The 15,113-nt window shown below is 36.0% G+C and overlaps 4 protein-coding genes across 4 annotated transcripts; 2 read left to right on the forward strand and 2 right to left on the reverse strand.

Moving 5' to 3' along the window:
- Positions 1–319: 319 nt before the first annotated feature.
- On the reverse strand, positions 320–2,736 carry LOC105630293 (heat shock cognate 70 kDa protein). Its single transcript, XM_012212082.4, has one exon. It carries the CDS (start codon positions 2,451–2,453, stop codon positions 498–500), a length of 1,956 nt encoding a protein of 651 aa, XP_012067472.1. The 5' UTR covers positions 2,454–2,736; the 3' UTR covers positions 320–497.
- Positions 2,737–3,840: 1,104 nt separating this feature from the next.
- Positions 3,841–6,170, forward strand: LOC105630294 (heat shock 70 kDa protein 5). The gene has a single exon (XM_012212083.4). The coding sequence runs from the start codon at positions 4,051–4,053 to the stop codon at positions 6,007–6,009; it is 1,959 nt and encodes a 652-aa protein (XP_012067473.1). The 5' UTR covers positions 3,841–4,050; the 3' UTR covers positions 6,010–6,170.
- Positions 6,171–8,452: 2,282 nt separating this feature from the next.
- LOC110009128 (uncharacterized) lies at positions 8,453–9,391 on the forward strand. The gene is made up of 2 exons (XM_089724186.1): positions 8,453–8,787; positions 8,888–9,391. Exons 1-2 carry the CDS (start codon positions 8,652–8,654, stop codon positions 9,097–9,099), a joined length of 348 nt encoding a protein of 115 aa, XP_089580312.1. The 5' UTR covers positions 8,453–8,651; the 3' UTR covers positions 9,100–9,391.
- An 87-nt stretch (positions 9,392–9,478) lies between these two features.
- Positions 9,479–14,314, reverse strand: HCT (hydroxycinnamoyl-CoA shikimate/quinate hydroxycinnamoyl transferase). The gene is made up of 3 exons (XM_012212084.4): positions 14,167–14,314; positions 13,435–13,923; positions 9,479–10,716 (listed from the first exon to the last, which is right to left on the reverse strand). Exons 2-3 carry the CDS (start codon positions 13,840–13,842, stop codon positions 9,829–9,831), a joined length of 1,296 nt encoding a protein of 431 aa, XP_012067474.1. The 5' UTR covers positions 13,843–13,923; positions 14,167–14,314; the 3' UTR covers positions 9,479–9,828.
- Positions 14,315–15,113: the final 799 nt, after the last annotated feature.

Consider the following 15,113-nt stretch of genomic DNA (forward strand, 5'->3'; position numbering starts at 1 on the left):
TAATCTTTTTCTTTATTAACTTAGTAGACGAAAGATCTTTTAGAACTAATGAATCGTGTCAATTTTGTCAAAGTAATCCAAAAATGCCTAACATATCCTCTTATAAAAAATACCAGAAATAAAAAATCAAATGGAATTGGAAATGGCTGTTACTTCAGCTCAACAAAGAAAAAGCAGTTCTAATTAAAATTACCCTTTGAAATTTTAGGATATATTAAATAATTTAATTCACTAATAAAAAAATTTGGTTGAATTCACTTCTATTGAATTAAAAAAAAAAAATAATTAAGTTCACATAATAAGCAAGAAACAAATTAAATTCACTTCAAACGTATTGTTCTTTTATTATAACAAGGGAAAATTCACATACATGCAACATATTGGTTTCCTCAACCATCGGCCTTAAAACCTACTATATAATTTTTCAGAAACACATAAAAACAGGGGACAAAAACAGAGCTCAAAAGCAGAACACACGAATTGGCCAAACTCATTCTTCAATCAACTTCTTCAATTTTAGGTCCGGCACCAGAACCCGCGGAGCCACCATTAGGCATTTCGCCACCACCCATTGGCATTTCACCACCAGCACCACCGCCTTGATACATCTTTGCAATAATAGGATTGCACAATCCCTCTAGTTCCTTCAACTTGTCTTCAAGTTCCTCCACCTCTGCTAATTGATTCCTTTCCAACCAATCAATAGCTTCATCAATTGCTTTCTCAATCTTCTGCTTATCAGCCGGATCCAATTTTCCAGCGAACTTCTCATCTTTCACAGTATTTCTCATATTATAAGCATAATTCTCTAAAGCATTCTTGGCTTCAACCTTCTTCTTCACTTCTTCGTCCTCTGCTTTATACTTCTCTGCTTCTTGCACCATTCTTTCAATCTCTTCCTTGCTCAGTCTTCCCTTGTCATTAGTAATTGTAATCTTGTTCTTCACTCCTGCAGTCTTATCCTCCGCCGAGACATTCAAGATTCCATTTGCATCAATATCGAAGCAAACATTTATCTGAGGAACTCCTCTTGGGGCTGGAGGAATGCCAGTAAGCTCAAATTTGCCAAGAAGATTATTATCTTTGGTTCTTGCTCTTTCTCCTTCATAAACTTGAATAAGTACTCCCGGTTGATTATCAGAATAAGTAGAGAATATCTGCTCTTTCTTGGTGGGAATTGTTGTGTTTCTTGGAATCAAGACTGTCATTACACCACCAGCAGTTTCAATTCCAAGACTAAGAGGAGTGACATCTAAAAGAAGCAAATCTTGAACCTTCTCGTCCCCTTCGCCACTTAAAATCGCGGCTTGAACAGCAGCTCCATACGCCACAGCCTCATCAGGGTTTATACTCTTGCAAAGTTCTTTGCCATTAAAGAAATCTTGCAAAAGTTGTTGAACTTTAGGAATTCTTGTTGAGCCACCAACAAGAACAACATCATGAACTTGACTCTTGTCAATCTTTGAATCGCGAAGGCATTTTTCTACTGGCTCCATGCATTTTCTGAACAAGTCCATGTTCAATTCCTCAAATCTTGCTCTAGTAATAGTAGAATAGAAGTCAATACCTTCATAAAGAGAATCAATTTCAATAGTAGTCTGAGTAGTAGAAGAAAGAGTCCTTTTCGCCCTCTCGCAAGCAGTTCTCAACCTTCTTAAGGCTCTGGCATTAGTACTTATATCTTTCTTATGCTTTCTCTTAAACTCTGCAACAAAATGGTTAACAAGTCTATTATCAAAGTCCTCTCCACCAAGATGAGTATCCCCAGCAGTAGCTTTAACTTCAAAGATACCCTCTTCAATTGTCAACAAAGAAACATCAAAAGTTCCTCCACCAAGATCAAAGATCAGCACATTCTTTTCGCCAGATCTCGACCCTTTCTTGTCCAAACCATAAGCAATGGCAGCAGCAGTTGGCTCATTAATAATTCTCATGACATTAAGACCAGCAATAGCGCCTGCATCCTTCGTAGCTTGCCTCTGCGAGTCATTGAAATAAGCAGGAACAGTAACAACAGCATTTTTGATCGTTTGACCCAAATAAGCCTCTGCTATCTCCTTCATCTTCGTTAACACCATAGAAGAAATTTCCTCTGGTGCAAATTGCTTCTCTTCTCCTTTATATTGCACAACTATCATGGGCTTATCCCCAGGACCAGGAACAACCTTGAACGGCCAGTGCTTCATGTCGCTTTGAACAGATGGGTCAGAGAAACGACGACCAATAAGTCGTTTTGCATCAAAGACTGTGTTTTGAGGATTCATAGCAACTTGGTTCTTTGCTGCGTCGCCAATCAGACGTTCTGTGTCCGTAAAAGCAACATAAGAAGGAGTAGTTCTGTTGCCTTGGTCATTTGCAATGATCTCCACACGGTCATTTTGCCAGACACCGACACAGCTGTAAGTAGTACCAAGATCAATGCCAATGGCCTTACCTTCAGTTTTTGGTGCCATTGAAGAAAATCTTTAACAAGAAATCAACAGACAAACGATCACAAAGAAAGAAAGAAAGAAAGAAGGATGATAAAGATCAAAGAATCAAGAAAGCTTGTTTGGTTTAGCTTGAGAGTAGTTTCTTTTTCTGTTTTGCTTTCAGTTTGATTTGGAAAGTGCAAGGCTGAGACATATATAAAGAATGCAAACCGGCTATGGAGAATTTTCGAGAGGGGACTAGTAGAAAAGGCAATGGACAAATCGAAATTTGAGTCAGTCGGTTAAGTCAGTTAAGAAAGTGAAAACTAGAGAGTTCTGGAAATCTGGTGAGGTGTTGCGATGTCGTGAGAATTACACGTGATTGTTAATAGACGGGAGAACTCGTGACTTTAACCCGGAAAAGTAAGAAGATTTGGGCCTGGACTTTTTACTAAGCCTGGCCCAATATTTTATAATTTTGATATTGAAAGCACAGAAGCAAGATTGTTAATTTCTGGTCTTTATTGTTTCATAAGATTAGTAATTTAATCATGATAATTAGTAAAACTATAAAGTCCTGATATATTTTGAGGAATTAAAATATTTTAAAATTTAATGATTATAAAATAAATCTAATTAATTTTTAAAGTGTAAGGATTAGAATGTAAAATCTAATTTAAAATATCACATACTAAAATGTGATGAAGATTTCATTACCATATAATCAAGAATTAAATCTTAAACTTTGATCTCAACAAAAAAAAAAAAAAAAAAAAAAGTCTTAAAAAGTATCAAGCCATTAATATAATATTGAGAGTTAAAATTACTAATTTTTTAAAAAATAGAACCAACTTGCAAACAAAGTTTCAAGAATATTTTATAATTAACTTAATAGTATTTGTTAGTTATCTAATAGTATATTACATTTATAGAGACTCAAAAAAATTTGGAAAGCAATTTGTTTTTAATGAGATTCAATAAAATGAAATAAGAATAATTAAAAATAGTTAATTACGAAGCAATTTGTATTAATTAAAAACAAAATATTTAAAACACATCGCTAAAATTACGAAAATAAATTTATTCATGATATTGTAAATAAATCTAATCATCAAAGAATTTACTAAGAAAGTGCTTAAAAATAAAAATAAAAAAATAAAAATAAAATTCCTATACATCCAATTTATAAATCTATCCAAACGAAGCAATTAAAGATGATTTTTTCAAAAAACTTTGTTTTAATTAAAAAAAACAGTTTTTAAATGTAGGTAAGTCTTTTTTAAAAAAAGATATTTGAAAATTAATAAAAATCAATAATAATTTGCCATGTTAAGTTAATTAGAAATTTCTCAAATTAATTAGAAGTTTAAAACACCCTCCAGAACTCTCTCGTCTTCTCTGTTTTTTTCCGGGATGTTTCTTTAGAACTCTCTGCATGTCTCTTTCCCCTTCTACAATTCATACCGACAAAATCACTTCTATGTATAAAAACCCCACACAAACCGTAAATCCATCCAACACGAAAATCACAGCAAAGCGTCCAAATTCAAGGATAAAAAATCTCATCAAACTCATTTCTCAAATTAACTGAATACCAATTGTTCTTGATTTTTTCTCTTGAATTTCTTCTTCTGCTTCAATGGCAGGCAAGGCAATCGGTATTGATCTTGGCACCACTTACAGCTGCGTCGGCGTTTGGCAAAACGACCGAGTCGAGATCATTGCAAATGATCAAGGCAACAGAACCACTCCTTCTTATGTTGCTTTTACTGACACAGAACGTCTGATTGGCGACGCAGCGAAGAACCAAGTTGCTATGAATCCTCATAACACAGTCTTTGATGCCAAACGACTTATTGGGCGTCGTTTCTCTGACCCATCTGTTCAAAGCGACATGAAGCATTGGCCATTCAAGGTTGTTCCTGGTCCTGGGGATAAGCCTATGATAGTTGTGCGATACAAAGGAGAAGAGAAGCAATTTTCACCTGAAGAGATTTCTTCTATGGTGTTAACAAAGATGAAGGAAATAGCAGAGGCTTATTTGGGTCAAACGATCAAAAATGCTGTTGTTACTGTTCCTGCTTATTTCAATGACTCGCAAAGGCAGGCTACGAAGGATGCTGGTGCTATTGCAGGTCTTAATGTCCTGAGAATTATTAATGAGCCAACTGCTGCTGCTATTGCCTATGGTCTGGACAAGAAAGCGTCAAGATCAGGTGAAAAGAATGTGTTGATCTTTGATCTTGGTGGAGGAACTTTCGATGTTTCTTTATTGACAATCGAAGAGGGCATCTTCGAAGTTAAAGCTACTGCCGGTGATACTCATCTTGGTGGAGAGGACTTTGATAACAGACTTGTTAACCATTTTGTTGCAGAGTTTAAGAGAAAGCATAAAAAAGATATCAGTACTAATGCCAGGGCCTTGAGAAGGCTGAGAACTGCTTGTGAGAGGGCGAAAAGGACTCTTTCTTCTACTTCTCAGACTACCATTGAAATTGATTCTCTTTATGAAGGTATTGATTTCTATGCTACAATTACCAGAGCAAGATTTGAAGAATTGAATATGGACTTGTTTAGAAAGTGCATGGAGCCTGTCGAAAAATGTCTTCGCGATGCCAAGATTGATAAGAGTCAAGTTCATGATGTTGTTCTTGTTGGTGGGTCAAAGAGAATTCCCAAAGTCCAACAACTTTTGCAAGATTTCTTCAACGGTAAAGAACTCTGCAAGAGTATAAACCCTGATGAGGCTGTCGCGTATGGAGCTGCTGTTCAAGCTGCAATATTAAGCGGTGAAGCTGATCAGAAAGTTCAAGATTTGCTTCTTTTGGATGTGACTCCTCTTAGTCTTGGAATTGAGACTGCTGGTGGTGTCATGACAGTCTTGATTCCAAGAAACACAACAATTCCTGCCAAGAAAGAGCAGGTTTTCTCTACTTATGCTGATAACCAAACAAGTGTACTCATTCAAGTTTACGAAGGCGAAAGGGCTAGAACCAAAGACAACAATCTTCTTGGCACATTTGAGCTTAAAGGCATTCCTCCAGCGCCAAGAGGTGTTCCTCAGATAAATGTTTGCTTCGATATTGATGCAAATGGAATCTTGAATGTCTCCGCGGAGGATAAGACTGCAGGAGTAAAGAACAAGATTACAATTACTAATGACAAGGGAAGGTTGAGCAAGGATGAGATTGAAAGAATGGTACAAGAAGCAGAGAAGTATAAAGCAGAGGATGAACAAGTGAAGAAGAAAGTGGAGGCAAAGAATGCACTAGAGAATTATGCTTATAATATGAGAAATACAATCAGAGATGAGAAAATTGCAGGTAAATTGGATGCAGCAGATAAACAGAAGATTGAAAAGGCAATTGATGGAGCAATTGAATGGCTGGACGGGAACCAACTAGCAGAAGTAGATGAATTTGAGGACAAGCTGAAAGAGTTAGAGGGTTTGTGTAATCCAATCATTTCAAAAATGTATCAAGGTGGCGGTGGGGATGTACCGATGGGTGGCGGTCAGCCAGGAAGTGGGTATGGCAAGGGTAGCACTGGTGGTTCTGGTTCTTCTGGTTCAGGGCCAAAGATTGAGGAGGTTGATTGAGGAATTGAAAGTTTATTCATCTTGTATGGTCTGCCTTTGAGATGCGCTCTGTTTGCTCTGTTTTAGCTTGCGTTTGAGTTAAATATTCCAAATAAATAATTCTCTTGTAGTGTAGGGATGTAAAAGAAATAATATAGAGTTTGCTCTGTATGTTTTCCTCATTTTGTTGTCAATCTAATTTTGTGATAAGTTTGGTGACAACGATGATTATTATTATTATTATTATTATTTTTTGGGCTGGAAAGACCAATGATGAAAATTTTGTCCAAAAGACTGATTAAAGGAATTCTCCAGTTAGCCCAGGAACATCCTGTAGAAATTTTGGGCTCAATGGATTAGGCCTAAACCGAACACTGTTAAGGCAAAAATAAAGCCGACCCACGGGCTTTAAGCCTGCATGCCTCTATTTTTGGGAAACCTATTTATTAAAAAGATTTCGGTAAAATTATAGGCTAAACCATAAAATATATATATATATATATATATATATATATATAGATGGTGGTGTTTGTGGTGGTGGTGATGGTGGTAGTTGTAGTGGTGGTGACATTATGGTGGTAGTGGTGGTGTGATTGTTTGTGATGGTCTTCTAGTTATATCACACATTTACAAACAAACATAACAAGGAAATGGTAATTACATTCCATAATGCTTTGTTTGGAAGGAAGGAAAATTTGGGTAGAAAGAAAATATTGAAGGAAAATAACCAAGGAAAGGCTATTTTACTTTGTTTGGGAACAAGAACAAAAATTATGGTGGAAAGAAAATACTCACCAAATTCTCTCCGGGCTCACCTCAACACGATCACTCCAAATTGGAGAGAGTGCCTCACACATGAGTGAAAATGTCACTGTTTTGAACTGAATTACAAAACTTCCCAAACTAAACTTCATTTTCATCACGGCTTATCATTATGTTAATGCTCTCTTGATGCTAACTGTTTAAAGATTTTGATAAAGTTTCTAAATGTAAATAAGTTATATGCATTGGCATCATTGTATATATTTGTCACACTTGTTCAATTCTCATGATATAATTTTTCATTCTTTTATTTGCATTATTAATTTAATATTATTTCTTTTTATTAAGAGTCAAAATGGTAAATTGAAATTGAAAATAATATTTTTTTTTTCAATAATTTGATTTTTTAAAATATAATACATTTTATCTCCTCAATCTTATTTTCCTTCCATCCAAACATAAGAGTGGAAAATGTGTAAGGAAAGATTTTTTTTCATTATTTTCCTTTCTTTGTTTTTTGTTAGTATTTTCAATTACATTACTAAACATAGTAATGGAATAACAATTACATTCTATTACACTACATTTTTCATTGCATTATGAAACATAACCTAACTTTGATTTTTAGTTCAATTTGATACCAAACTGTCTGTTCGTATATATGGAGCACTAATTAGGCGAGTTAGCAAACATGAACAACTCATGAATGCAACTTTTGTCTAAACAAATATAGAAAGCAAGCATCGGATTCTAAATGCATCTTTGTTCATGAAGCACAAAAAAAAAGAAGGTATTTTAATTTTTTGCCAAGCATTTTTGGTGTTGGCACTAAGTCTATAACACTACAGTTTCCAACCTTTATTCTGTCACCCACTAGAGGGATCTGATCTCTTCTGTTACCTTGTATTTCTTTTTTTGTTTTTAAAAAAATTTTCTCTCTTTCTCTAGCAATTTCCATCTTCTTAAGGCAGCTAATGAAAATGAATATTACTTTCATGAATATGGAAAAGGATCTTATCCCAACTAGTGAATTACAAAGAATCATTATGTATTTTTCTTATAGCTTAAGAATAAATTATTTAAATTCTTATTCTTTTCTCAACATTCTGCAAATCTGAGAATGTAAATTCATAGGAGGGTTGATATAATGTATTGTTAAGTCATTAAAACAATAAGAAAAAAATCCTCTTTAACGCTACCAGTTAATTGGCATCTTCCTTTCACAAATCTTGATGTATATATTACACTGCCATGGTTCGGCCACCCTTTTTATTCTCTCTCAAGTTTCTTGACTTCCTCTTTTTTTTTTTTTTTTTTTTTCTTTATGCCTTTTTTATTTCTTTTATGCAAAGAGTTTAAGAAGTTGTTTGCTGTGAGGATAGATGTTCCTAGATAGCAGCTAATTGTTGAATAAGAGTGTCAAATGCGAGAGTTTTTATCATTTTAGTTATAACGTTGAACCATTATTAATAACTGCTAAAAGAACACTACTTCATTTGAAATTTTGAAATTGTCGAAAAGTATTACTTGAATATCACCTAACTCGAGAGGGAATTACTTGAATGTCACCTAACTCGAGAGTGAATCAGTCTTATCTATGTAAGGGACCGTGACAGACACCATTATGAAAAAAATCTTTAAACAAACTTAAACGTTATGGGGAAAAAATAAAATTGCATTATGCATAAAAAAAAAAAAAAAAGGATTTAACACCAATTTCCTTTTTTATTTTTATTTTTATTCCTAATTCCTGAAGTCTCCACATGACATCTATATCATCCCCTTGCCTGTGCCTATCAGAACAGGTTACACCTATACTGCGTCTCCTTAACCTCCAGTCTCCAGCCAAACACCCTCCTCCTTCCTTAATTTCCTATAATAACTAAAAAACCATTTAGGAAATGAAGCTTATGTCTCTTATATGGTTCTTATTATTATGTGGTCACACCATATCAAACATCGAAATTCAAGGCCTACCCACATCACAGAAAGAAGAGTTGACGCAATCAGGACCTGGAAAACAAGGTCAAGTTCAAGGTATAGTAACTCTTTTTTTTCTTGTTTCCTCTTTTCTTTTTTCTTTTTTTTCTCCCAATGTCTTCGTAGGCTATAGGGCTTAAATTTTTCCATCCTGCAGGTCTAAATGGGACAATTAGATTAGAAAGAGAAAATAAATTTCACTACACAATGAATTCGGGGCAGAGAGGGAAAGGAGCTTTTGGTGGTGCGAATAATGTTCACCACTCTCGACCTGGTGAAAGAAATTCTGCAATATTAACTGCAAAACCTTCTTTGTCTTTGTTAGCCACCATATTTTGTGTGAGCTTGCCTTTGCCGCTAGTTTTCTAAATAGTTTTTACTGTTTTGACTAGTTAAAACGTTAAATGCTATTTTTTATAGTGTTTAATAATATAGCGTCTGAATTAGGATAGTTTAACTTTTAGCATTTTATAAAAAACGTTAAACGTTAAGTAAAATGCGAACATCTTGATATTTTTTGGCAGCAGACCAAATGCCTCATTTCTTCTTTGGTTTGGCCAGAGTTCGGTAGATTTGGCAAGCATAATCCTTCAAATACTTGAGTTTGTGGTTATTGCTTTGCGTGGTTTTATAAAGTAGTTGATCTATTGATGACTAATTATTTTGAGATTTTATTGTTTCTGGCTGTAAATTAACAAAAGGTGAGCGTTATCTAAATTATGTACTAAAAAAATTCACAAAAGATGAATTAGCAAACTGATTGGTTCTTTCTTATGTCTAACATTAAACCACTAAACACCATTAGTAACATCAAGTAATGCCAGCAAATTAGTCTAACCTCAGCATTCAACAGAATTACACTTATTATATCAAATTAGACATACAATTTTCCCTTGCCAAAAGTCTATATATGCACAGGTGTACAACAAGAGCCTCCTAAAAGGGGACTTTTCTCTGAAATATCTTCCTCAAATTAACCATGTCAATGTGTATGGGAATATGACTGGAAGAAACACAATCACCAAGGAAATAAAGGAAAAGAGAAATCTGGTACTGCATGAATTTTTTGGCTCGATTTATTGCCAGAAGTTCATTTTCTTAAATTTCATAGATCAACTTCTCAAACAGTTTCATGTGTTCAGTTTGCAATGCAATGGCTACTGATAAGCTCCCATCATTAGTTGCACTAGGCAAGATGAATGATAAACCCTCATATGGTATCCCACCAGGCCCCATAAATATGGGTCTACCCCATCCAAAATCTGCGTCATGGATAGGCAGCCTAACCCAGCTAGTAATTCCTAGATTTGGGCACCTAAAAGTATGTGCGCCCCGAACAAGAGCTGATGGATCAGGTTGAAGCTCAAGGTAATCAAGGGCTGACCTTAAGTAATCATTGTCCATGCGAACCAATGCATCATGAATCTTCCTTGCAGCAAACCAAGTTGGCTTTGATTGCATCTCACCTGCTTGTGCAATTGGTGTTGCTGTAAAGATAACATTGCCGAAGTAACCAGGTGGGAGGGGAGGCTGCAGTCGCGACCGCCCATCAGTTGCGATATATAATTTGGTTTCTTGATCACCAACAAGTCCACGAGCTTTGCTAGCAGATCGCCATACATGGCCAGCCAACATCTCATATGAGCTATAACTTACAGTGTTTCCATCTTCCTTTGCCTTGGTTTTGAGGATGTTAAGTTGATCCCTTGTCAACTTGAAAATGGAGACCGTAGTGCTGTCGGGTTTTGAGTTGTCTACAGGAGTCTTCATGGCTGGAGGAGGTTGGTACTCAATGTGATGAAACGCAGGCTGTGGTGGGTCTCTGGCACGGAGGAGGGTTCGGTCAATGAATGGGGGAATTGTAAGGTCAAGACCACGAGTCATGTCTGACCACGTATTCACAAAGTGAAGACCAGAAAACCCATCAGCCACATGGTGCTGCATCCCAACGCCAAGTGAAACTCCGCCGCATTTGAAGTATGTCAACTGCAGAGAATCAAATCAGTAAGCTACAAATGCATAATGATTCAAATTTTACTCGAAAGTGATTGACTTAACTAGGTATTTAATGAAGGTCAATGCAAAGCTCTGTTGGTTTGCACGTGAAAAAAGGCACGAGAATATTGGAAAAACTTGGAAATCCAACAGCTAACTAGGTAAACTAACTAGAATTTGAATCTTTGTCCAAATGGCCCTAGTAAATGAAAGTTAATAGATGGTTGGTCACCTATATGCCCCTCTTTAATGCTCACCGAAAACTAAAAACAACCAAGTCTGCTAACTTACTAGGCTCAATTTCATAAATACCAAACCATATTCCATCATCAATCCTTCAAATATTATTAATGTGGAAAGATAAGGTACTCTGCAGTGAATCTGTGATGATTTTCTCTCATCCATTGACCAATTGCAGAAAGCCAGAGAGTCTATTCCTTCTTTTTACATTAAGCATGTTCATAGATCAGTAAAGATCAATAACGCTGCTCGTGCATAACCTAACTAAGCCGAAGCCAAGTTTATATAATCCAACTCTACAATTACAGCACCCTTAAAACTAGTCCTGAAATGCTAACTGGCAGTACTGAAGAAATTTTTCTAGCCACCTAAGCACAGATAAGCTTTACACTACTTGGAACAAATTGAAGATAAGTAACTAGGAATCCAGACTTTGAGCTCGCGTGGTAGCATTTTTCGGTCGTTCCTCAATGAAGGACTCTTAGCAATGAGCTTCGGCTAATGAATAGCAAGAAGAACACAAATCTGAAAGATGAGACAATCTTCAATCCACTAAAATTTACATATTAACCACTAACCAGATTCATGAATCTTATTAATTTTTCATATTAACGGGCTTCATTAATGTTAAAAACCTAGTAATTTATAGGAAGACGTTAAGTTGCATAGTTACTCCAACAGCTCAAGTTTTGAGCGAGTGAACTGACCATTTTCAGAAACCATGCCATACAACCACCAAACTTTGAAACCGCAGCAGGTACTTCATGGTTTAAAGCAGTCCCATTTGCTCAACCAAATTTTTAAATAATGAGAAAGACATCAGACATCAAACTTATAGTTTAACATAAAAAAGGATTAATCAGATTCAATTTTCTCTAATCACAATTATCTTTCAGAACTTGTTCATATTTTTTGCGTTTTAGGCTTTTAGCAGTGAAATATTTGAAGAGCAATGTAATTTTAAAACTGTAGAGAACAAGCTTTCTGTATGATGGATCCTAAAGTATCTTGGTTGCTTAAATGGATCACATTTAAGATCAAAATCACGATGATGGATGCAAAATAGTAAGTGATAAATCACTATCAAACTTGAATTTGATTGTCAAGTTCAAGCTAATTTAGGTAATTGATAAAGTCTAAAGGTGCCACCAATTTCATTTGTGAGGAGATATGATGACTCTTGTCAAAATCTAAGCCATTGTGGTCCTCTGTTCCAACCATAACAATCGACAAGACAAGGTGATTGCATAATGCCCTACCATATGAACGAAAGTTATATTTAATCCAACTAACACACCTCCAAATGGTGTGGTCACATGATAAATGCTCAACTACATAGAGTCATTTTGAGAAAGTCATCACTGATTATACAAGCAACGGTTATGTGGTTGGGAGGGCCATTGCTCAACTACTGGTAAGACGTGCTAATGAATTGCATTTGGGCTTATTTCGTCTGCATACTTGTTGTATACGTTATTTTTTAAACATAAAGCAAAAGTGTATGAAGATTTACACTTTTGTTGGGGGAAAAGATAATTAAAAAAAAAAAAAAAGCCAATTTACAACAGTAGTAGAAATCTCAAAAAACCTGAGACTAAAAGGTCCTTAAACTAATGCCGGTAAAGAACAAACCAATTCTACTGGGTCCTCACCATAAGAAGAATTCAATCAACAGGTAGAGTGAGGAAAGGACGAGAGAGGGAAAAGGAGGAGGAAAATTTGCCTGTGAAGGAGGCGAACTTCTCTGTTTCTTTTCTCGTTTGGAAATATGTTAGGAAGGAGATTGAAAGCAAGAGAAAGTGTAAGAAAATAAAATCATAAAATACACAAACAATCACCAACCAAATGTTTTCCCCCAATGCATAGCTTACTTCAAAATAAAACGCTTCAACAACTTTCACCAAACAAAATTCGCCTTCGAATGGAAAATATATGAATCGAAAGTACTAAATATATATAATCTACCGTACCAAATCAACTAGTCAACAACAGCAACTTCTAATTGGACATGCACTTATTCACGGGAATGCCATAGGAGCCTACCACCCACCTATAACAATGGAACAACCAATCTCACAACTAAATTGACCTATTTAGGATGTATTCTTTTTCACGTCAAAATTGATATAATTAATGCCATAGACTTGACAAACGACGAAATAACAAAAGCTATCACAAAGAAATGACCATAATTTTATATGTGCTATTAATAGATGTCAACCTTTCACATCTACAAAATCCAAAACCATATTAGTTTCGTACCAGAAGGTTGTGGATACTCTAGGAAAAAACAAAAAAAAAAAAAAAAAAAAAAAAACTCGGACATTTTGAATTTAACTGGTCTTACAAGAACCCATTGCCATTGAAATGCTATCTCTATTTCTATCAATATGAAAAAAAACTGAACAAATAGATAAATTAAGCTCCAATAAATAAATAAATAAAATACGGAACAAAAACACCACATACCTGCAAAACCAAGAGCGGATAAGTAGATATCCCGCCGGAGTAATCTACGGTAGGAATAAGCTTCTTGAGCTCCAAAGTGGGAGCGAAATCGCCAAAGTCATCGATGACGGAGCTCGTCTCCGCGACAACAAATAAGACACCCTCAGCATTGCAATCAATCTCAATACGACCGTCCTCGTCTCTTCTTAACCGCCCAGCCATCGGATAGAACGGCACGAGTGCCTTACTCAACCCTTCCTTCACCACATTTGGATCGAAGAAAGTCGGTGCGCCAGTCGGCCTGTAGAAGTAAACGCTCGGTGTATGGAATCTCGGAACCACAAGGTCAACGTTGGCGTTCCAAAGGCCCCGTCGCGGTGTTTCCTCCGCCGGCTTCACCAGCGTGGACTCCTTCACGGTAATTATCATGCTTTTGTGGAAAGTCAAGCGGTTGGTGTGCTAACTTGCGCGCTCTGCGGGTCCTACTCAGGGCTTGACCACTGTTTATGACTGAAAGCAAAACAAATTAGTTGAAGGAAAGCTTTCCCACCCGTACAGAAAAAAAAAAAAACAAAAACAAAAGTTATCAAGCAGTAAACTATATATATATATATATATATATTCATTGTAATACATAAAAGAATTTCTTAGATTCATGATTTTAAGAAAAACAGATAAAACGAATACTCTTTTAACACGGCCTTATTAATGAAAGAAAAGAAGGCTCAATCAACGGAAAACTTGAAACATTACCTGTGAATGGAAGTGGAGAAGGAGATGATGCAGAACTTGAAAATGAAGCTGGTTTGCGAGACAACTTATAGCGAGAAAGAGGGAGAGGGATGCAATGTACATATCTGTTGTGTCACTCACCTAACCCGCCTACTCAAATTGACCATTCATCTAATGCCACGTGGATACACACACCCACAACAACCATTTGTATTTAGTATTTTTTTTTTGACGAGGTAACACGCGAAGTCAGGAATCAGTGACCTGTCCTCTTGTATTTTAGAAAGGAAAATCATAGGTGGTTCCATATCTGTCATGTTTCTACCATTTTTTTTTTTTTTTTTTTTTTGACGTTGAACGAGATAAATCATTAAACCACTGATTTTAAACAAGTCAATGAGGCTCTTCAACCAAAATAGATCTTTATAATCAGAATTAATCAGAGTTTCAAACCGAATCGGATCAGCGTTTAGCCTTCGAGAGCAGGAGAGAGAAATTCATTATATGGTCTCCTTTCCCTTTGTCTCAACGTGGTAACCTCTCTTTCCATTTTTGTTCCGTGTCCAGACAAAAGACCATCGGTCTCAGCGATCTTATGCTCTAGACTTAAGTTCTAGACACCAAGATGAATATTTTGACTACAAATTATTCGATTTTGGGTTGTATGTGATACAATCAAAGCTTGAAGCTTCGGTCCTTAAAACAGTTAAGAATTCAGTGGTTATTAAGGCTGTTTTCGGGCAGTGGCTTATGAAGTCCTTAAATTAAGGACGAAAATAGATTCCCGTACAATTCCGAGCAAGTAGGGATGAAAGTTGCTCAATTCCATCTAACCTCGATTTTTCGGCCACCGTGCTCGGCGGCTAGTAGCAGCAGTGGTTCCTGAACCTGCTGAACCTTTTTCCGATCAATATTTGTTAGCTTGACTTAGTTAGTGGCTTGTAGGTTATTGGCTTATAACTTACTCT

This window comes from Jatropha curcas, chromosome 1, assembly GCF_041381405.1.
Source record: "Jatropha curcas cultivar XTBG-Jc1 chromosome 1, XTBG_Jcur_1.0, whole genome shotgun sequence".
In the NCBI taxonomy this organism is placed as follows: Eukaryota; Viridiplantae; Streptophyta; class Magnoliopsida; order Malpighiales; family Euphorbiaceae; genus Jatropha; species Jatropha curcas.